General features: G+C 43.4%; 4 protein-coding genes across 7 annotated transcripts in view; 2 read left to right on the forward strand and 2 right to left on the reverse strand.

The window, feature by feature from the left end:
* LOC135808893 (uncharacterized) overlaps positions 1-7,953 on the reverse strand; it is an 8,866-nt gene extending 913 nt beyond the window's left edge. The window contains exons 1-3 of one of the 2 annotated variants that reach the window (XM_065322133.1): positions 7,657-7,953; positions 6,410-6,825; positions 5,457-6,071 (exon numbers count right to left, since the gene is read on the reverse strand). In XM_065322133.1, coding sequence (XP_065178205.1) covers positions 6,061-6,071; positions 6,410-6,825; positions 7,657-7,877 — 648 coding nt within the window. In that variant the 5' untranslated portion in view covers positions 7,878-7,953 and the 3' untranslated portion in view covers positions 5,457-6,060. Of the gene's footprint in view, positions 1-5,456; positions 6,072-6,409; positions 6,826-7,656 lie in introns of those variants that run through there. The other variant, XM_065322134.1, reaches the window with a different exon arrangement.
* On the forward strand, positions 1,816-3,855 carry LOC135808895 (uncharacterized). Its single transcript, XM_065322138.1, has 3 exons — positions 1,816-2,065; positions 2,377-2,798; positions 3,254-3,855. Exons 1-3 carry the CDS (start codon positions 2,007-2,009, stop codon positions 3,262-3,264), a joined length of 492 nt encoding a protein of 163 aa, XP_065178210.1. The 5' UTR covers positions 1,816-2,006; the 3' UTR covers positions 3,265-3,855.
* Positions 7,954-9,319: 1,366 nt separating the features above from the next.
* On the forward strand, positions 9,320-18,595 carry LOC135808894 (uncharacterized). 3 transcript variants are annotated; one of them, XM_065322137.1, is made up of 3 exons: positions 9,320-9,604; positions 16,901-17,322; positions 17,991-18,595. In XM_065322137.1, the coding sequence occupies exons 1-3, from the start codon at positions 9,546-9,548 to the stop codon at positions 17,999-18,001; spliced, it is 492 nt and encodes a 163-aa protein (XP_065178209.1). In that variant the 5' UTR covers positions 9,320-9,545; the 3' UTR covers positions 18,002-18,595. The 3 variants fall into 3 exon arrangements, with proteins under 3 accessions (XP_065178209.1, XP_065178207.1, XP_065178208.1); XM_065322135.1 differs by lacking the exons at positions 16,901-17,322; positions 17,991-18,595 and adding exons at positions 9,896-10,317; positions 10,775-11,379 and having other exon boundaries at positions 9,340-9,604; XM_065322136.1 differs by lacking the exon at positions 9,320-9,604 and adding an exon at positions 16,456-16,614.
* Positions 13,033-14,964, reverse strand: LOC135808897 (uncharacterized). The gene is made up of 3 exons (XM_065322140.1): positions 14,675-14,964; positions 13,975-14,390; positions 13,033-13,625 (listed from the first exon to the last, which is right to left on the reverse strand). Exons 1-3 carry the CDS (start codon positions 14,731-14,733, stop codon positions 13,615-13,617), a joined length of 486 nt encoding a protein of 161 aa, XP_065178212.1. The 5' UTR covers positions 14,734-14,964; the 3' UTR covers positions 13,033-13,614.
* Positions 18,596-23,000: the final 4,405 nt, after the last annotated feature.

Genomic DNA, 23,000 nt, shown 5'->3' on the forward strand with positions numbered 1-23,000 from the left:
CCATGCAATATTAAAAAGAAAGAAAGCAAGTTGATTTGAGGAGTGACAAACGAGGGTCTATAATACGCTTACCTGCAAAGTACTGCAACCAGAACAGCAACCAGGATGGGAAGAAGGGTTTTCAAAGACATACTGAATGTTTTCAATTTTCAAGAACTGATTATAGCTGAGTATTTAGGTAGTAGGCAAGTTGACATTACAAAACCAGAAATGGGAGATTGCATTACCAGTCAAACCGAGCGTCTTTTATACACGCTGCCAAACGCCTGATGCGATAATGCAACTAGCATCATAACCGAACCATTCAGCGCTGCTTCGATCTTTTCTCATGTCCGTAATTAGATGAGTTGGGGAAGATGCCAGGACAGTAGCTCAAGGGATATGCAGAAAGGTATGTCACATAATGTGTACGATGCATGCATCTCGTTTGATGAAGTTGAGTGCACAGGGTAGCTCCTTGGAATAAATACGTGAAAGTTTGGAATTGCACAATCCAGGAAACAAGTACTGAACATTGGTAGCACACAGATATGTACTAGTAGACTGGAAGAGACACATGCGATTGCAGGTGCCAAGTCAGATCCCGACAACACCACGTAGATGAATATTTTAGTGTGTATTGCGGAATGAGGATAGTCTTCTTTCCAGCTCAACCCCACTTCAATCAATCCTACATCCGTCCTTCGCAATGATTGTAAAGATCGTGAAATTTGTCTGAACACACGTACATTCTACGTGTGCTTTGGAGAGTTTCTTGGTATTGTTTAGCCCTCTCCCCAGAGACATACAGAAAAAAATTCTGTTTGATCACCACACCACAAAATCATCAGTGCCAGCACGTTCCAAGTAACACAGCACGCACGTTTTAGCGAAGGGAAGAGAATTCCTCCATATGTGAGTACACGCATCGCGCTCATACCCTGAGGTACTCTGCAGATGATCAGAGACGTCAGTTTAATTGTCTGTGCTAGATTTTCCACTTCATCACAAGAGTCGTAATGACCGAATACTAGTGGTCTTAGTTATCTAAGAGGTATAAACTGCGTTTTCCGTGCTCGGGAGTGGCGCAGAGTGCTTCTCTTTGCAATTACTTGCTAATTTCTCGAGAGCACGGGAAGTTCGTTTGGTTTGTGTACACGATCAGAGAGCTCGCCGCTCATTTTTTCCTTATATCACTGCACCAACCTGAGTCCGTCTCAGGAAAAAAGGAAACTGTTCAAGTAGATCACATATCACGTGTCCACCACAGTATTCGTTCTTGTGAAATTTATGCTTGCAATATACTAACTGCTACGTGAATACAAATACATGTGTGCGATGGTGACAAATGTACAATGTATGAAAGAAGAAAACGTAGTAATCCGTTGCCCAAGGCACTTTGGCAAGAGCATAGGATTCTTGCAGTTCGTGTGACCACGGGATTGGCACAGGTCTCTTGAGAGAGGATAGGACAAATATGCTTCATCAGATATTCCAAGCTAACATTCTGAGCAATAATGCAATAATAATACAGAAGTCGTTGAATAGAAGGCATCAGAATGGCAACAGCGAGCGAGATGTCATGACGGGGAAATGTGGAGTATGTTCAGCCTTTACATGCGTCTTCTACTCATTCAGATAAGGATTGGTGTTTACGTATCATGGGAAAGGTCACACGTGCTAGGGGTGGAACAACTAGTATCGATCAGTGGAGCCTGTCAAAGAGAACAAATCCGCAGAGGAACTTTACTTGTCTCCGAGTCTAATACCCGCTCTTGACCAAGGTACGAACTACATGTATCGTGTGTGCAAGCATGCAGGCACAATGGCACAATGGCACAATGGCACAATGGCACAATGGTACAATTAATTCGCGTAAGTCTTTGGGCATTGTGACCCACTCCAGATGGTATAAAAGGAGCTCGCTTCCATCATTTCTGGCAGAAATCCTCCCAAGCTCTCAAGCATATTGATAATTCCATTACCGCTTGGCCAATCAATCCCGACTCAAACGCAGACTTTCCAGAATGTCCCCTCAAATCTTTCTTCCTATCCTGGCTGCTGTCCTTTTCGCATTGGCCGCAAGGTGAGTAATTTTTTCACTTCATATCATTCGAGTGAAATCTCTAGACGAACTATCGTATTCCGGATACTGTTTAGTCCTTTAATAGGCATTGTTGATTCGGCCCCATTCTCAGTCCTAACCCAGATCATCAGGATGAATTCGTTTTCACATCCAATCACATTGCTCTCTATTCAATATAATCATTACAGAAAGAAGGATACCGGTATGCAATTGCTCAGTTGTTATCACTCGTACCTGATCATCAGCATCAGAGAATTGGACTTGTGGGCAGCCCGTAACAATTGCCTGTCCTCTGTCTTTCTTTGACACAGCCCATCGGAAGCCAACCCCATTATCTATGGCAGTATGACGTGTCACAATCGCAGCGATGTTAACCAGATCCTGCATCAGGAAGACTACACCAATGGCTTCTTTGCTTTTTTCCAATTTGGACGCGACACAGCCAGCAACGAGTATTACCCCAACATGGAGTGTAACTTGGATTTCAGCGCCATTGGTGGTCGTCCGGTGAGCGTCATCTTCCATCCATGTACCCTGCCTATTGGAAATACATGCAGTCAGGATTCATTGACGGTGAGCACTGCTGCATCCAATCCACACACTGTGGTCTGCTCCGACGATCCAGCTGCTGAACCAGGTGTGATCGATACTGGTGCTTCCACCATGTCCATTAAGTTCCTCACTGACGCGAGTGGGCAGACAGTTGGATGCGCTGGATCCCTGTGGGGCGTCCGTAAGTAAAGTTTTCTTCTCAACTGCATTGACAATGAGCAGAGAGTTTACACTTGAATAGGGAAAAGCAAAATATGAATGATCTACACCAAGCAGAGGCGATGAAGCTAACACGAATCAAGTGAACATTCGATAGCTGCACTTCAGTCGAATTTATTTCCCCAGGTCACTCATCAGTATTTCTTATATAGTGTGCAATAGTGACTTGAAATATTTTAAAAGGCAGCTCTTGTAGCTCCCCGGTCTCTAAGTATGAGGGATTTCCGAACACGTGAAATTCATCTGTATTTTTGTGAAACTGACTATCCCTGCAACTGGCCTGTTGAATCCCCGATCTTTTAAAATTAATGTGTACCTTTGCTCCAATACGTAAGGTCCCCAATTACTGAATATAAATGCGTATATTAGCTGCAACCAATACCTCTCCGCTTTGTATGTTGTTATCTGTGCTCTTAGCGCCATCATAAGAAGAGAAAGGTGCTCGATGGCATTGCCGTGACTCTTCATTGTTGAGAACGAGGCCGTCTTGACATCCAAGCATCAAGTTGCCTTAACTTAGCTTAGATAAGCAAGCATAATAGAACTGCAAAGCAAGATGTACTTGATCTCGTGATTATACTACATGACCAATTGTAACTCACGCTGCCTCTCATCCACTAGTCTTTATAGTATCCATGTGTTGGTATTATTACATCATTGCGTGCTCAGAGTTTGATCTTTGATCTGGTGTAGGGAAGAATCTTACTTTGCTTCTGAATTATATGCGGTTAATTGGCAAGCTGATTGAGAAGTTTCGACCCATTGTCTTCTATCTAATTCCTTAATTAACAAGTGCCCAGCAGAATTTAGAATTAAATACTTACCTACAAGTTCCCCTCTTATGTTCACATCTGACTACGTTTTTTTACTTATGTCAATGCGTGTTGATCATGACATCATCATGAATTTGCTGTTGATCATCACATTGCTATTATCACAGTCATTATTCCTGAAGGTTTTCCGTAACTACTCGGTATCCCAAGTTCTGAACAAATTGCTAATAAAGTCTGTGATCCTGACTCGCATCCAGTGTACAAGTAGTTGAAGTGAAGTTTCCTGCATGACCGAGCCCAATCCCTCACTTTCACATATCACCTGGAGGGTTGACGTCCCAGACTGGCTTAGTCTCCGTTCTCTTAGTACCGGTATTGTGGTATTGACATTCAAACTCAGTACAATACTCCTACAAAAAGGATGGAGAAATAGTGCCATGCTATACAATGTCATGCACACATGTAACACATGCAGTATTGCCTGGTGCGTCCATCATGACATGACTCACTGCTGCATTATGGTGATGTGGAGGAATAGTACTACTACTGTACTAGTTGTGGATAATATGAGCTGCCCAAGTGTAGGATAGGAGCTACATGTATTCAGAAGCAGGGGTGCCCAAGGCCTGAATGAGCCCGGCCGGTACCGAAACGTATACCATAAACAGACAGTCTGTAGGAGTCATCCCGTCACTGGCCAGTCCCCTAACACCAACGTTTCCCCAACTTACCACTCATGCAAGGCCAGGAAATGCATACTGTATTATCCCCGCTAAGAGATTGAGGAAATAACAACAAAAGCTAAGGCCCGCACAACGCGTGAGACGTGGGCCTCAAGCCGCGTCTATCGCTCCCCCCCCCCCCCCCCCCCCCCGATCAACACAGTCCCACTCACCACTCTGTCTCATTCAACGTCCCAGCGAATATAACAGACACCGCCCAGCCAAAGGTCAAGCTCATGTGCTTGTCGTCTATCGGTTGCGCAGCTGGAGTGTATTGGCATGGTGGCATTTGGATATAAACTCGCTGCTGTGTTCAGAGGGGATGTCCTGTCGGAGGTTGGCATTTGGAGATCAACTCGCTCCTTTTCTTAAGACGGGATGTCCTGTCGGAGGTTGGCATTTGGAGATCAACTTGCGCCTTTTCTTCAGACGGGATACCCAGAGGGCACTGGGCATTTGGAGATAAACTCCCTCCTTAAAGTCCTTTTGTTCAGACTGGATGTCCTATCAATTGAGCTGACATTTCCTCGCGCTACTGAAATGTTGTGCCTTTTAAAATATTTAGACTCGGGTGGAGAGCCAATGATAAATTTATAAGAAGAAAATTGAGGACCAAGGAACTACAAGTTAGGCCAGTTAGGTGTAGAACGTCAGTACCGTCAGTACCGTCAGTACCGTCGGTCAATGTCGTGCAATGTCGTGCAATGTTATCGCATGAGCTGATTGTAAAGTAACTGTTAGTGTCAGTGGACATTATAGCGTAACGTGTAGTTCCCTGGTCCTCATTTCTTCTTTTAAAATATGGCTTGAACACTCATGCAACATGTTGTTTGTTGTTGTTGATTTTTATTTTGCTTCGCAAGGCCAAACGGGCAATGGTGCCCAATTCTATGGAAGCGAATTTCAAAAGGGAGAGAGCTACGGGGAGAGAGAGAGAGAGAAAGCATGCAGCTCTCTACCCTCCCCCCCCCCTACATATGCTGATGAGACCTACTAAGGTGGAAATGGCTAGCTGTCCGGAGCAGTACAGCCCACTCTACACTACAGTATTATTAGCTAGTGTAGACATCAGATCAACGCATGCAGAACACAACACACTTCCCAGTCATATCGGGTGACTAGTAATACGACATACAAACTTTTCAACAGATTGGTGCTTGGCTGGATTACGTTGCAGGGATTGCTGAACGGAATCAGATTAAAACATCATGTATAATAATTATTGTTTGAATTGCGAAAGGAGGAAAATATGGATTGCAAAAGTATAGTTTTCACTGGGATGCAAAAACAAAATACTGTAAATGAATTACCTTCAAACGTGCCTTGGCGGATATACAGTGTACACTATCAAAATATATATCTGCATATAAGAATTTGAAAGGCACAATGGCAATCATTTAGGAGCATTCCAGGGGCACGCGTGCTTACTACTATAAGAAAGAACAGGTTGTCCAGGTTCATGTAATGCACACTGCATGCTATTGGTATTCTCTGTGCCCATACATGTACAGTGTAAATATCCATGGGATAGAAAGAGGAGGCAGGGCGCAGGCTGGAATGAAAGGTACACAGATTGGTTGGAAAGAATTATGTGGTTCTAAATGTGTCAATGTGATGCTTCTGCACAAATGCAAACAACATGATTCAGCTTTGCATGATGATTGTACCAGGATGCCTTAGTGCTCCGTGTAGTGGCGGGTTTGCACGATGCCTTTTGAGCCTCTCTAGTTTAGGACGGAGCTGAGGAAACAGAAGTACATAGAAACGCAAACAAAGACACAACGTTTACCAACTAGTGAAAAGCAGAATTAGGCTTTTCAGTACAAACACGAAACACACAATTGCATGGGTGCAAGTTAGTCCATTTTAAAGGCGGAACAATGGCAGTTTTGGTTGTGGTGAGATCCGACAAGATCATAGACAAGATCATGGATCATGTACTTGCATTACGAGCATATCTCATATCACAACAGTCAATTTCAGAGACCAGATAACGGATTTATTGAACATTTTAAAAGAAGGTAAGAGGGGTTACGACTGTCATCTGTGTATTTCACAAATACAAAAATGTTACTTACGGACGCCCCACAGAAATCCTGTACAGCCAACTGTCTGCCTACTCGCGTCAGTGAGGAATTTAATGGACATGGTGGAATCACCAGTATCGATCACGCCTGGTTCAGCAGCTGGATCGTCGGAGCAGACCACAGTGTGTGGATTGGATGCAGCAGTGCTGACCGTCAATGAATCCTGACTGCATGTATTTCCAATAGGCAGGGTACATGGATGGAAGATGACGCTCACCGGACGACCACCAATGGCGCTGTAATCCAAGTTACACTCCATGTTCGGGTAATACTCGTTGCTGGCTGTGTCGCGTCCGAACTGGAAGAAAGCGAAGAAGCCATTGGTGTAGTCCTCCTGATGCAAGATCTGATTGACATCGCTACGGTTATGGCACGTCATGCTACCATATACAATGGCTTCTGTAGGCCTGCAGTAGAGACACCACACCAATCAACTTCAATAAGAAATAACTGCAACTTCAAGCTCTTACCCACCAGCATCAGGACTCCAGAATAGCCCTTGGCGGATTATGCCGGCATAATATTTGACATCATCTTGGGATTTCGTCAAAAAATTATGCCCCGGCATAAATATTATACGGATTCCAACGTGTAAGGTCGGCATAATCTTTCGGTTTAGACAAAAATTATGCTTAGGGGCATAATACAGCTTTGTCAGAAAGCCTGCAGATGTGTTTTTTTTTAAATACCCCTGTTACGAGTACGACCCCTTGTCATAGCCCTTGGCGGATTATGCCGGCATTAAATTTGGCATTATCTTGGGATTTCGTCCAAAATTATGCTCCGGCATAATATACGGATTCTAACGTGTAAGGTCGGCATAATCTTTCGGTTTAGACAAAAATTATACTTAGGGCATGGCCGTGTGTGTATGCGTGGTTTCTCAATCCTCTATGTACAGCGTGAATACATACATGTAGTGGAACCGAGCATAATTCAGCATAATTCAGCATATTTGTTGGCATAATTGTGGCATAATCAAAAGCATAATTTGACGATTGGCCGAGCATAGTCCGCCAATGGCTACTCCAGAATAGCATAAACAAGTCTTCGTGCTTTCTCATCAAGTGAAAGAACCAATGAATAATACGAATTTATAGCAACACAAGGGTGGTAATCCCCAACAATATGAAAATGACAAATTATTTGAAATTAAGCGAATAGATAGCATGCAATAATAAAAGAAAGAAAGTAATGTGAGGTGAGAAGTGACAAACTAGGGTCTAAAATACACTTACCTGCAAAGTACTGCAACAGAACAGCCACCAGGATGGGAAGAAGGGTTTTCAAAGACATACTGAATGTTCTCAGTTCTCAAGAACGGATTATAGCGAAGTACTTTGGTAAGAGGCAAGTTGACCTTACAACACAGAAATGGGACAATTATGACAATAGCAGTCAAAACTAGCGTCTTGTTATACACGCTGCCAAACGCCTGATGCGACAATGCGACTAGCATTATAACCGAACCATTCAGCGCTGCTTCGATCTTTTCTCATGTCCGTAATAAGATGAGTGGGGAAGATTCAAAGACAGTATCTCAAAGGATATGCAGAGAGGTATGTCACAAAATGTGTACGATGCATGCTTCTCGTTTGATGAAGATTAGTGCACAGTCTAGCTCCTTGGGATATTTAAGTGAAAGTCTGGAATTGCACAATCCAGGAAACAAGTACTGGACATTGGTAGCACAGAGACTAGTAGACTGGAAGAGACACATGCGATTGCAGGTGCCAAGTCAGATCCCGACAACACCACGTAGATGAATATTTTAGTGTGTACTGCGGAATGAGGATAGTCTTCTTTCCAGCTCAACCCCACGTCACTCAGTCCTACATCCGTCCTTCGCAATGATTGTAAAGATCGTGAAATTTGTCTGAACACACGTACATTCTACGTGTGCTTTGGAGCGTTTCATATTATTGTTTACAATGTTTAGCCCTCTCCCCAGAGACATACAGAAATGGTTCGTTTGATCACCACACAGCAAAATCATCGGTGCCAGCACGTTCCAAGTAACACAGCACACACGTTTCAGCGAAGGGAGAATTCCTCCATATGTGAGTACACGCATCGCGCTCATACCCTGAGGTATCTCTACAGATGATCGGAGACGTCAGTTTAATTGACTGTGCTAGATTTTCCACTTCATCACAAGAGTCGTAATGACCGAATACTAGTGGTCTTAGTTATCTAAGAGGTATAAACTGCGTTTTCCGTGCTCGGGAGTGGCGCAGGATGCTGAGTGCTTTGCAATTACTTGCCAATTTCCCGAGAGTACGGGAAGTTCGTTTGGTTTGTGTACACGATCAGACAGCTCTCGCCGGTCATTTTTTCCTTATATCACCAACCTGAGTCCCTCTCAGGAAAAAAGGAAACCAATCAAGTAGATCACATACCACGTGTCTACCACAGTATTCGTGATTGTGAAATTTATGCTTGCAATATACCAACTGCTATGTGAGTACAAAGATGCGATAGTGACACATGTACATGTACAATGTATGAAAGAAGAAAACGCAGTATCCATTGCCCAAGGCACTTTGGCAAGAGCATAGAATTCTTGCAGTTCGTGTGACCACGGGATTGGCACAGGTCTCTTGAGAGAGGATAGGACAAATATGCTTCATCAGATATTCCAAGCTAACATTCCGAGCAATAATGCAATAATAATACAGAAGTCATTGAATCGAAGGCATCAGAATGGCAACAGCGAGCGAGATGTCATGACGGTGAAATGTGGAGTACGTTCAGCCTTTACATGCGTCTTCTACTCATTCAGATAAGGATTGGTGTTTACGTATCATGGGAAAGGTCACAAGTGCTAGGGGTGGAACAACTAGTATCGATCAGTGTAGCCTGTCAAAGAGAACAAATCCGTAGAGGAACTTGTCTCCGAGTCTAATACCCGCTCTTGATGAAGGTACCAACTATCGTGTGTGCAAGCATGCAGGCACATGGCACAATTCATTCGCATAAGTCTTTGAGCATTGTGACCCACTCCAGATGGTATAAAAGGAGCTCGCTTCCATTATTTCTGGCAGATATCCTCCCAAGCTCTCAAGCATATTGATAATTCCATTACCGCTTGGCTGATCAATCCCGCCTCAAACGCCGACTTTCCAGAATGTCTCCTCAAATCATTCTTCCTATCCTGGCTACTGTCCTTGTCGCATTGGCCGCAAGGTGAGTTTTTCTTTTCACTTGATATCATTAGTGTGAAATCTCTAGACGAACTATCGATACTGTTTAGTCCATTATTGATTCGGCCCCGTACTCAGTCCTAACCCAGATCATCAGGATGAATTCGTTTTCACATCCAATCATATTGCTCGCTATTCAATAATATAATTATTACAGAAAGAACGATATACAATTGCCCAATTGTTATCACTCGTACCTGATCATCAGCATCAGAGTTTATTTGTCTTGCGAGCAGCCTGTAACAATTGCCTGTGCTCTATTTTTTTTACACAGCCCATCGCTAGCCAACCCCATTATCTATGGAAGTATGACGTGTCACAATCGCAGCGATGTTAACCAGATCCTGCATCAGGAGGACTACACCAATGGCTTCTATGCTTTTTTCCAGTTCGGACGCGACACAGCCAGCAACGAGTATTACCCGAACATGGAGTGTAACTTGGATTACAGCGCCATTGGTGGTCATCCGGTGAGCGTCATCTTCCATCCATGTACCCTGCCTATTGGAAATACATGCAGTCAGGATTCATTGACGGTCAGCACTGCTGCATCCAATCCACACACTGTGGTCTGCTCCGACGATCCAGCTGCTGAACCAGGCGTGATCGATACTGGTGATTCCAGCATGTCCATCAAATTCCTCACTGACGCGAGTGGGCAGACAGTTGGATGCGCTGGATCCCTGTGGGGCGTCCGTAAGTAAAGTTTTCTTCTCAACTGCATTGACAATGAGCAGAGAGTTTACACTTGAACAGTAAAATGCATAATATAAATTATCTACACAAAGCAGAGGTGATGAACCTAACAAGAGTCAAGTGGATATTCGATAGCAGCACTTCAGACGAATTTATTTTCCTTAGTCACTCCTCAGTATTTCTTATACAATGGACAATAGTGACTTGAAACATTTGAGGCAGCTCTTGTAGCTCCACTGTTTATAAGTATGGGGGATTTCCGCACACGTGCCATTGATCGTTATTTTTTTTGGGAAACTGATTATCCCTGCAACTGGCCTGTTGAATCACCGATCTTTTAAAATTAAAGTGTACCTTTGCTCCAGCAAGTGAAGTCTTCAATTACTGGATATAAATGCGTCTATTAGCTGCAACCAATACCTCTCTGCTTTTTGTACTTCGCTATCTGTGTCCTCAGCGCCATCATAAGAAGGGAAAGGTGCTCGTTGGCATTGCCGTGACTCTGCACTGTTGATATGTGAGAACGAGGACGTCCTGAAATCCAAGCATCACGTTGCCTCAATTTGTATCACCAAGCACAGTATAATATAAAAATCAAGATATACTTGATCTCGTAATACTGCTACATGACCCGTTGTAACTCACGCTGCCTCTCATCTACCAGTCTTTATACTCTCCCTGTGTTAGTATTATTACATCATTGCATGCTCAGAGTTTGATCTTGTCCTAAGTAGGGAAGAATCTTACTTTGCTTCTGTATTCTATGCGGTTAATTGGCAAGCTGATTGAGGAGTGTCGACCCAGTGTCTTCTATCTAATTCCTTAATTAACTAGTGCCCAGCAGAATTTAGAATTTACTGACCTGTAAGGTCCCCTCTTATCTTCACATCTGACAACGTTTTTTTACTAATGCCAATGCGTGTTGATCAACACATCATCATGAACTTGCTGTTGATCATCACATTGCTATCATCACAGTCCTCTTTCTATTTCTTGTTTTTCATTAGCTTTAGCATGTTCATTCACATTCTTCATCACTTGTGAGAACTAGACCTGGTCTAGTGAGAAGGCATTCTACTGCCTGAAATTCTGGTGAAGTAAAATAAAGTAACAACAACAACAGTCATTATTCCTGAAGGTTTTCCGTAACTACTCGGTATCCCAAGCTCTGACCACAATGCCAAATACAGTCTGTGATCCTGACTTACACCTCAGTGTACAAGTTGTTCAAGTGGAGTATCCTGCGTGACAGAGCCCAATCCCTCACTATCACTTATCACCTGCAGGATTGACGTCCCAGACTTAGGCTCCGTTCTCTTAGTACCGGTATTGTGGTATTGATATTCAAACTCAGTACAATACTCCTACAAAAAGGATGGAGAAATAATGCCATGCTATACAATGTCATGTACATATGTAACACATGCAGTATTGCTTGGTGCGTCCATGACTCACTGCTGCATTATGGTGATGTGGAGGAATAGTACTACTAGTAGTGGATAATATGAGCTGCCCAAGTGTAGGATAGGAGCTACATGTATTCAGAAGCAGGGGTGCCCAAGGCCTGAATGAGCCCGGCCGGTACCGAAACGAATACCATAAACAGACCGTCCGTAGGAGTCATCCCGTCACTGGCCAGTTCCCTAACACCAACTTTTCCCCAACTTACCACTCATGCAAGGCCAGGAAATGCATGCTCTATCACCCCTGCCAAGAGATTGAGGAAATAACAACAAAAGCTAAGGCTCGCACAACACGTGAGACGTGGGCCTCAAGCTGCGTCCATCGCTCCCCCCCCCTCCCCCCCCCCGCCCCCCGCCCCCGATCAACACAGTCCCACTCACCACTCTGTCTCATTCAACGTCCCAGCGAATATAATAGACACCGCCCAGCCAAAGGTCAAGCTCATGTGCTTGTCGTCTGTCGGTTGCTCAGTTGGAATCTATTGGTATGGTGACATTTGGAGATCAACTCGCTCCTTTGTTCAGAGGGGATGTCCTGTCGGAGGTTGGCATTTGGAGATCAACTCGCTCCTTTTCTTCAGACGTGATGTCCTGTCGGAGGTTGGCATTTGGACATCAACTCGCTCCTTTTCTTCAGACGGGATACCCAGAGGGCACTGGGCATTTGGAGATCAACTCCCTCCTTAAAGTCCTTTTGTTCAGACTGGATGTCCTATCAATTGAGGTGACATTACCTCGCGCTACTGAAATGTTGTGCCTTTTAAAATATTTAGACTCGGGTGGAGACCCAATGATAAATTTACTCGAGTATAAGAAGAAAATTGAGGACCAAGGAACTACAAGTTGGGCCAGTTTGGTGTGGAACGTCAGTACCGTCGGTCAATGTCGTGCAATGTCGTGCAATGTTATCAATGCTATCGCATGAGCTGATTGTAAAGTAACTGGTGGTGTCAGTGGACAATAGCGTGACTTGTAGTTCCCTGGTCCTCATTTCGTCTTTTAAAATATGGCTTGAATACTCATGCAACATGCAGCTCTCTACCCCCCCCCCCCCCCTCCCCTACTACATAATATATGCTGATGAGACCTAACAAGGTGGAAACGGCTAGCTGTCCGGAGAAGCACAGCCCACTTTACACTACAGTATTATTATCATGCGTAGACATCAGGTCAACGCATGTCGAACACAACACACTTCCCTGTCATATCGGGTCACTAGTAATACGACATACAAACTTTTCATCAGATTGGTGCATGGCTGGATTACGTTGCAGGGATTTCTGAACGGAATCATACTAAAACATCATGTACAATAATTATTGTTTGAATTTCGAAAGGAGGAAAATATGGAATGCAAAAGTATAGTTTTCACTGAGTGACTGGGATGCAAATACAAACTACTGTAAATGATTCACCTTCAAACGTGCCTTGGCGGACATACAGTGTTTACCCTCAAAAATATATATATCCGCATATAAAAATTTGAAAGGCACAATGGCAATCATTTAGGAGCATTCCAGGGGCACGCGTGTTTATTACTTTACGAAAGAACAGGATGTCCACATTGTCCAGGTTCATGTAATGCACAGTGTATGCTATTGGTATTCTCTGTGTCCATGCATGTAAATATCCACGGAATAGAAAGAGGAGATAGGGCGCAGGCTGGAATGAAAGGTATACAGATTGGTTGGAAAGAATTATGTGGTTCTAAATGTGTCAATGTGATGCTTCAATACAAATTCAAACAGCATGATTCAGCTTTGCATGATGATTGAGTCAGGATTGTGCTCCGTGTAGTGGCAGGTTTGCACGATGCCTTTTGAGCCTCTCTAGTTTAGGACGGAGCTGAGGAAACAGAAGTACATAGACACGCAAACAAAGACACACGTTTACCAACTAGTGAAAAGCAGAATTCGGCTTTTCAGTACAAACACGAAACACACAATTGCATGGGTGCATGTTAGTCCAAATGTACTAACATGCAATGGCATTTGTGGTTGTGGTGAGATCCGACAGGATCATGGACAAGATCATGGACAAAATCATGGATCATGTACATGCATTACGAGCAAATCTCATAATTATCACAACAGTAAATTTCAGAGACTAGGTAACGGATTAATTGAACATTAACAAGGAAAGAGGGGCTACGACGGTCATCTGTGTATTTCACAAATACAAAAATGTTACTTACGGACGCCCCACAGGGACCCGGCGCAGCCCACAGTCTGCCCACTCGCGTCAGTGAGGAACTTGATGAACATGGTGGAAGCACCAGAATCGATCACGCCTGGGTCAGCAGCTGGATGGTCGGAGCAGACCACAGTGTGTGGATTGGATGCAGCAGTGCTGACCGTCAATGAATCCTGACTGCATGTATTTCCAATAGGCAGGGTACATGGATGGAAGATGACGCTCACCGGACGACCACCAATGGCGCTGTAATCCAAGTTACACTCCATGTTCGGGTAATACTCGTTGCTGGCTGTGTCGCGTCCGAACTGGAAAAAAGCAAAGAAGCCATTGGTATAGTCCTCCTGATGCAAGATCTGATTGACATCGCTACGGTTATGGCATGTCATGCTACCATATACAATGGCTTCTGTAGGCCTGCAATAGAGACACAACACCAATCAACTTCAATAAGAAATAACTCGGCAACTTCAAGCTCTTACCCACCATCATCAGGACTCCAGAATTACCTAAACAAGTCTTCTTGCTTTCTCATCAAGTGAAAGAACCAATGAATAATACGAATTACTAGCAACACAAGGGTGGTAATCATCAAACATATTTCAATGACAAAAGTTAAGCGAATAGATAGCATGCAATAATAAAAGAAAGAAAGTAATGTGAGGTGAGAAGTGACAAACTAGGGTCTGAAATACACTTACCTGCAAAGTACTGCAACCAGAACAGCCACCAGAACGGGAAGAAGGGTTTTCAAAGACATACTGAATGTTCTCAGTTCTCAAGAACGGATTATAGCGAAGTATTTTGGTAAGAGGCAAGTTGACCTTACAAAACCAGAAATGGGGGATTGCATTACCAGTCAAAACAAGTTTCTTTTATACACGCTTCCAAAGGCCTGATGCTATACTGTGACTTGCAGCATAACTGTATCATTCAGTGCAGCTACGATCTTTTCTCATGTCCGTAATTGGATGTGTGGGGGAAGATGAGAAGACAGTATCTCAAGGGATATGCAGAGAGGTATATCACAATCATAATGTGTACGATGCATATGCTTCTCGTTTGATGAAGATTTGTGCACAGGGTGCTAGCTCCTTGGGATAAGTACGCGAAAGTCTGCAATTGCACAATCCAGGAAACCACGTACTGGGCATTGGTACCGCATAAGTGGAGGCTAGAAGAGACACTGGCGATCGCATGTGCAAAGTCAGATTCTGACAACACCACGTTAGCTCCTTTTTCTTGTGTGTACTGATGAATGAGGATAGTCTTCTTTCCAGCTCAACCCTACTTCATTCAATCCTACATCCGTCCTTCTCAATGATTGGAAAGATCGTGAAATTGTCGGAACACACGCACATTCTACATGGGATTTGGAGAGTTTTATGTTATTGTTTACAATGTTTAGCCCTCTCCCCAGAGACATACAGAAATGGGCCGGTCGATGCGTACGTAACTCCACCACAAAATCATCAGTGCCAGCATGTTCCAAGTAACACAGCACACACGTCTTTACGAAGAGGAAAATTCTTTACAGTGCGCATCGTGCTCATAGCCTGAGGTATCTCTGCAGATGATCAGAGACGTCAGTATAATTGACTGTGCTAAATTGTCCACTTCATCACAAGAGCCGTAATGACCTGATACTTACTTAAGAGGTACACTGAGTTTTCCGTGCTCGGGAGTGGTGCAGAGATCTGAGTGCTTCTCTTTGCAATTATCTGCCAGTTTCCCGAGATTACAGGAAGTTCGTTTGGTTTTTGTAGACGATCCGAGATCTCGCGCAATGCATTTTCCTTGATGATATCACTGCAGAAATCAAGGCCGTCTCACGAAAAAAGGAAACCGATCAAGTAGATCACATACCACGTGTCTACCACAGTATTCGTTCTTGTGAAATTTATGCTTGCAATATACTAACTGCTATGTGAGTAGAAAGATGCGATGGTGACACATGTACAATGTATGAGAGAAGAAAACGCAGTATCCATCGCCCAAGGCACTTTGGCAAGAACATAGCATTCCATTTCGTGTGCCTGCGGGATTCGCACAGGTCTCTTGAGAGAGGACTTGACAAATTCGCCACATCACGTATTCCTAGCTAACATTCTGAGAATTGCAATAATACCACAGAAGTCACTGAATTGAAGGTATCAGAATGACTACAGCGAGCGAGATGTCATGACGGGAAAATGTGGAGTATGTTCAGCCTTAGCGTGCGTCTTCTACTCATCCAGATAGGGACTTGCGTTGACGTATCATGGGAAAGGTCACACGTGCTAGGGAAGGAGCAACTAATATCAATCAGTGGAGCCTGTCAAAGAGATCAAATCCACAGAGGAAACTAATTGTCTCGGAGTCTAATACCCGCCCTTGACGAAGAGACCGACTGTCCTGTGTGCAGGCATGCAGGCACAATGGCATTCGCGTATTGTCTTTCAGCATTGCGATCCCCTTCGGCCAGGTATAAAAGCAGTCCACTTCCATCAGTTCTGGCAGAAATCCTCCCAAGGTCTCAAGCATATTGATTACTCCATTACCGCTTGGCTGATCCATCTCGACTCACAGGCCGACTTTTCAGAATGTCTCCACAAATCTTTCTTACTATCCTGGCTGCTGTCCTTGTCGCATTGGCCGCAAGGTGAGTCATCTTTTCACTTGATGATATCATTGGTGCGAAATCTATAGACGAATCACAAGTATTGCATTACGGCGAATGTTTCGTCCATTTTCATTCGTCCCATACTAAGTATTCACCCAGATCTTCAAGATGAATTTGTTTACCACATCAAATCATATTTTACTCATTAGTACAATTGTCGAGTTGTAATATCATTTTCACTCTTACGTGATCATGAGCATTAGAGCGCATTGTTCATGTGGGCAGCCTGTAACAATTGCCTTTGCTCTGTTGTATTTTGACACAGCCCATCGGAAGCCAACCCCATTATCTATGGAAGTATGACATGTCACAATCGCAGCGATGTTAACCAGATCCTGCATCAGGAAGACTACACCAATGGCTTCTTTGCTTTCTTCCAATTCGGACGCGACACAGTCAGCCATGAGTATTACCCGAACATGGAGTGTAACTTGGATTTCAGCGCCATTGGTGGTCGTCCGGTGAGCGTCATCTTCCATCCATGTACCCTGCCTATTGGAAATACATGCAGTCAGGATTCATTGACGGTCAGCACTGCTGCATCCAATCCACACACTGTGGTCTGCTCCGACGATCCAGCTGCTGACCCAGGTGTGATCGATACTGGTGATTCCACCATGTCCATCAAATTCCTCACTGACGCGAGTGGGCAGACTGTGGGTTGCGCTGGGTCCCTGTGGGGCGTCCGTAAGTAATCGAAAATGTTTGCTTGTCATTTGTGTGTGATAACGGTTGTGTGTGTGTGTGTGTGTGTGTGTGTGTGTATGCGCGTGCGTGTGTGCGTGTGTGTGTGGCTTTACTTAATGATTAATTTTGTATTTGTTAGCTTAAGTATTTTGTATTTGTTAGCTAAAGTATTTTGTATTTGTTCTTAGTATTTAGGGACTATAGTGCCGTAAATCACCGCGTAGACCATACAAGCAGTCAGCAGGCTAGAATTGGCCTGCATTGTAATACATGCAATGGATTGCTTCAAGTCTAATGCCTGGATACAGTGTATGTCGAAATGACATACACTGTACATGTACAGTACATGTACATGCACAGCCACCACCTAAGTTCTATATAGAAGATTTGAAAGTATCCGATTGATTTGCATACCCCAAATATACATGTACATGTAGCTCTGTCTGTACAAGTACACGTACGTCAAATCGTAGCAAGCCTGTAATCAACCACTGGATCATGAATTTAAACAATTTCTCCAGGAAGCTCCCCGCCTCCTTTGCCAGACTGCACGACTCACGTACATGTAGCTATACATGTACATCACGTATAGATCATTTCTGAAACAATAAAATGTACATGACATGTGTCTGTTTTGCGTATGTACTGTTTATTACCTTTGTCCTCAGCGCCGTCATAAGAAGGAGAGAAGTGCTCCAAGGCATGGACTTTACGCTGCACTCTTGAGAATGAGGACGACCTATTACTTCTGCCTCAAGCTTCAGTGATACCGGTGCCCTAGATTTGACCACCAAGTACTTGGCAAGCAGAAGCTACATGTACATGTATGTACAATGTACATGTACATGTACATCATTCTGTATTTTATTGCTGATTTTAATTTTCCACTCCCTTTTAGAAGATCTAATAGAACGCTTGTAATGGTACGGCTACACTCATTGCATGAACTGATTTATGATCTGCTGCGCAATACTGGTTCTGGGGAGTGGTGATCAGTGCAGCGTTTTTTCTGCATTTCTTCTGCTTATCAATTCTGTGTACTGAGCCATCTACTTTTATCTTGATTATTGGAAGTACTAAGTGAGGATTACAGACCCGGCTTTTGACCACTTTTTCCAGCCTCTCTTTTTCGGTTCTCAGAGTTTACACGCCAATATCTTCCTCTCATCCTCACTAATACAATGTATGTTACTGAGTAATCCTAGAACCTCTTTTAAAAATCAATGATTCATCCTATGCCTTTCTAAAGGAAATAAGAACTTTCATGCTCAGAGACGTTGACTCCTGTGTATAGTGGATATGTGAAGAATCCTGCTTGGCCTAGTACATCCCTCATAATCACCGAGATAATGCAGTTTGTCTAGTAAGGTGTGCGCTGCGCTCTCCTGGTCCTGTCATGGTTATAATGAAGAGCAGTATTATACCGCGGTACCTGTTCCTCATGGCATTGTACAGATATAATTATGAGTATGTACATGTACATGTAGCTTGAATTAGTGCAATAGCCAAGGTTGAAGTTACATTTGCGTTGATGACTTTCTACTTCATCATTTTGCGATACGCCCAGTGAAAAGGCAGATTTTGCCTGTGCTCATGATGAAGAAAATAAAGCTAAATAACAAACAACAACAACTTTCATGCATTTCCGGGCGTTGCCGTCATTTCGCGGGAACAGACCTGTCACACAAAGACGCCAAGCCTACGCAAACAGAAGCAGATTAATTTCACACTTACATGTACATGTACATTGTACCCTGTCAACAAATCGTTACGACGTTAGGTTTCTTCACACCTACACATATACATGTACATGTACATGACTGTCTTGTATATCTTCTTACCTAGTCTAGTGTCGTGACCAGTCTGGATTTTAGCAGCCATGATATGACTGCAGACGACGGATATTGCTCTAAATGGATGTATACAGTCATGTAGTTGATGTTCGGTCATGATGGAAGGAGAAGTGGAGCTACGGGAGAGATGAGCTGATTATTCGCAGGGTGAGGCCCAGGGTGACATTGGTTGGACGAGTATGATGATTACGAAGACAGTTGAACATGATAATTTTCCAAGGTAACTCAAACTAATTTGGCAATGAAAATAATATTTTTACTGAAGTACAAAGAAATCAGGTAATAAATAGAATAAGTATTGTTTTCTCTTTTCCATGTTGACCTCTTACATGCATGGACACCTTGGTAAGGGGATACTTAGGTACATGTATTCTGTTATTATAATAATAATATTATAACCCAATACTAGCTCAGAACTAGTATAAACCTTGTTATAGTTCAGGCATATTGTTAGATTGACAGCATGAAACAAGGTGGAGGACACTGTGTTCGGAAACAGTGACCTTACTACAACCTCAATATACATGTACATGTACAATGTATGTATTTTGTTGTACGTATGGCCACTTGCAACTTGCAAGTACGAAAAAAGGCACAATTTCCCGAACTTTGAGGCTCCATAAGTACAACAAAGTGAATATATATCCCCGGGTGCCAAAGCATAATAATATGAGGATTTTACGAGCATAATGCGAGAATCCATGAAAGCGTTATTCCTTGATTTCGCGAGCATAATCCGCCGGAGCCTAGATCACAGCATTGAATCAATACTATTCCCAAATGTCGCTGACTATTAAATGCACATACATGTATTATCTAAATTAAATCAAGATTGTGAAAGTCACCATTGTGATCGGGAGGAGTGAGACTTGTAACCGCATGCCTGGATAGAATATGAACAAGAGATACCATATTTAACTCGGATGGTGAGCCAATTAAATTATTGTCTTTCTTCTTTTCACAAGATACCATATTGTGACTTGTTCACTTGCATTATGCAATGATTGTCCTGCATGAATACAATCATGTACATACAATACAATTCCAATCTAGTTCATGCTTATTAGAAATGAACTGATTATCTGAGCTAATTATGAAATGTGTTGAAGCTTCAAATGTCCGTGCCGAAGCATCAGAGCTAGGAAACCCTAGTGCAGTGGGAACTATTGGGCCGCGCCCGCCATGCCTTCATAGCCTTATTCACTCAATTAAGATGGAGCTGAGGAGGGAGACAGAAACACACACACACACATGCACCACATTAACTGACTGGCTTGATCCTGGGCTCCTTATGCAACAGCGCAATTCGCAAATGAATACATGTCCATTGTCGCAACGCCATCGCTCCATCTTATTATGACCCTGCTTGGAACATTACAGGGAATGAAATTACCCAATTACTTCCAAGTCTGCTCCTACATGCATGTTGATATTCCCGTGAACGTTGTAATTATTTTGTTAATTCAACACTTTGTCCAATTGCGAAGGCCAAGTACGAATACACATGTATATCTAGTAAAGAGAGTGGTTATGAATATAATTGTTCCAAGCCTAAGCAATTCGAAATTGCATATCCGATTTTCTTTACTTACGGACACCCCACATGAATCCTGTGCAGCCCACTGTCTGTGCACTCCCGTCAGTGAGGAACTTGATGGAAATGCTGGAATCACCAGTATCCATCACGCCTGGTTCAGCAGCTGGATCGTCGGAGCAGTTCACAGTGTGTGGATTGGATGCAGCAGTGCTGACCGTCAATGAATCCTGACTGCATGTATTTCCAATAGGCAGGGTACATGGATGGAAGATGACGCTCACCGGACGACCACCAATGGCGCTGTAATCCAAGTACACGTAACTAGTTACACGTCATGCTCGGGTAATACTCATTGCTGGCTGTATCGCGTCCGAATTTGGAAGAAGGCAAACTGTCCATTGCCATTGGTGTAGTCCTCCTGATGAAAGATCTGATTGACATCGTTACGGTTATGGCACTTCATACTGCCGTATACAATGGCTTCTGTGGACCTGCAGGAAACAAGAAGGATATGAGTGTACATGTATTACGATTCTTCTTCTTTTTCTTTTTCTACGAATATGGCACAAAAGCACTAGTACATGTCCATACTGTAAAACTACCATATCTCTGTCACAGCACATCAGGATGGCTGCCCATAGTGAGAGGAATGGTGAGGGCCAATCACCTTGATGGATATGTTACTACACATTAGAACGTCGTTGGACGGAGGAACAGACAAACGGAGGGAGCTGCACAGCCAGGCAATTTTCCAACACGACCTTTGCTATTGGAAGAACGGTCACTAATATCCTGACCCAATTCAAGCCACTATCTGACATGTGTGCATGTAGAAACATAGCTCTAAAAACACCATCACCAGAACGCGATCACTTACCTGAAAACTAGGGCGACCAACACAGCCATCAGGGTGGGAGTAAACGTTTTCGGGGACATTCTGAAAGTTAGCAGTCGGCTGTCCTGCTCAGGAAGGGTTGCAGCTGACTGTATTGAACCTGGCTATAAACCGAATTGATGAATGAGAAAAATAGTGGAATCTCAAGTCCTTTATAGTCGCTGCCAGAAGCAGTTGCGGCTTGATGCTTTCCGGTAACTTGGATATCATCGGATTATTTCCTACTGCCTTGTCATACATGTGCTGTACGTACACAAGGAGGGGAAGGTACATGTATAAGGACGGACAGGTTTTCTCAGGGAAGGCTAACCAGGGTCTTCTCAGGGGAGGTTCACCATTCCGTTGTGAATAATATATGATTTTGTAGAGGGCTCTATTGGCTACGTGCAAGGGTATGTATATAGTGCGCGATCCACGTGCTCCAGTACTTGTCAATCAACTACTACTAGTACTAGTATGGGGCATAACATGGGTGCAGCAAGTTACATCTGTTAGACGTCTTAGAGAGGGAGAGAGCTGAGAGGGAGAGAGAGAGTGGAGGGAATTGTCATCATTCTAGAGTGATGCCACAGTTCATTCACCTCTACATTTCTCCGTTCCCCTAACAGGTCTATGCTTACGAATTAGGCCTTGACGGATTATGCTAGCATAATTTTTTCGCATAATTCCTACCAAAATCGAATAATCGCATAAGTCGAGGCAAATTGCATACGAATCGCATAAAATTGGAATAATCCGCCTGTTCGCATCAAATTCCATACAGTTGTACATGTTCTACAAGACAGTAGATGCACCAGGAAGTCGTAGGTTTACGACTCCCTTGATAACAAGTCCAGTCCACTACAATCAGTGACGGCAAGAGTCCATAACCTGGGTTATGGACTCTTGGTGACGGTCGTAGCTAGGTCGGACGGTGCGTTGACCCCGTTGAACTTCTGCTACTACAGTACAACGCCCTCTACAAAAAAATTCCCCTGCTATTTTGCACAGAACCATCATAATACATAATACATTAGCAGCATAGGTGAGCATAAAGCGGCATAATATGATAACTTTTAGCATAAAAATAGCATAATTCTGCAATTTTTTCAGCAATGCGAAAAGCATAATTTCACGAAAATATTAGCATAATCCGTCAAGGCCTATTACGAATCCGTGAATGCTGTTGGGTTATGCAGGTTCGTTATCTCCCAAGAGACACTGATATTGTGATGGAGCTACTCGCCACAAAACGCTCCGTGCCAGTACACTTCAAGCTACACATGCGGCATGCGTCGATAATAATGGAAGAGAATGGGCCTTCACGTCTAACCAACACACTATACTGCATTGTAGTACATCAGGTAAATCATTTTGTTGCAATCGCTGCTTATCCATGCAGCCGGTTCCTTTT

This window comes from Sycon ciliatum, chromosome 2, assembly GCF_964019385.1.
Source record: "Sycon ciliatum chromosome 2, ocSycCili1.1, whole genome shotgun sequence".
NCBI classification, from domain to species: Eukaryota; Metazoa; Porifera; class Calcarea; order Leucosolenida; family Sycettidae; genus Sycon; species Sycon ciliatum.

Excerpts from the sequence above, each read along its gene's own strand:
- LOC135808895 (XM_065322138.1), top strand. The coding sequence starts at position 2,007 with ATGTCCCCTCAAATCTTTCTTCCTATCCTGGCTGCTGTCCTTTTCGCA. Across the intron at positions 2,066-2,376 it reads CTTTTCGCATTGGCCGCAAG|CCCATCGGAAGCCAACCCCA; the intron begins GTGAGTAATTTT and ends TCTTTGACACAG.
- LOC135808894 (XM_065322137.1), top strand. The coding sequence starts at position 9,546 with ATGTCTCCTCAAATCATTCTTCCTATCCTGGCTACTGTCCTTGTCGCA. Across the intron at positions 9,605-16,900 it reads CTTGTCGCATTGGCCGCAAG|CCCATCGGAAGCCAACCCCA; the intron begins GTGAGTTTTTCT and ends ATTTTGACACAG.
- LOC135808897 (XM_065322140.1), bottom strand. The coding sequence starts at position 14,733 with ATGTCTTTGAAAACCCTTCTTCCCGTTCTGGTGGCTGTTCTGGTTGCA. Across the intron at positions 14,391-14,674 it reads CTGGTTGCAGTACTTTGCAG|GCCTACAGAAGCCATTGTAT; the intron begins GTAAGTGTATTT and ends TCTCTATTGCAG.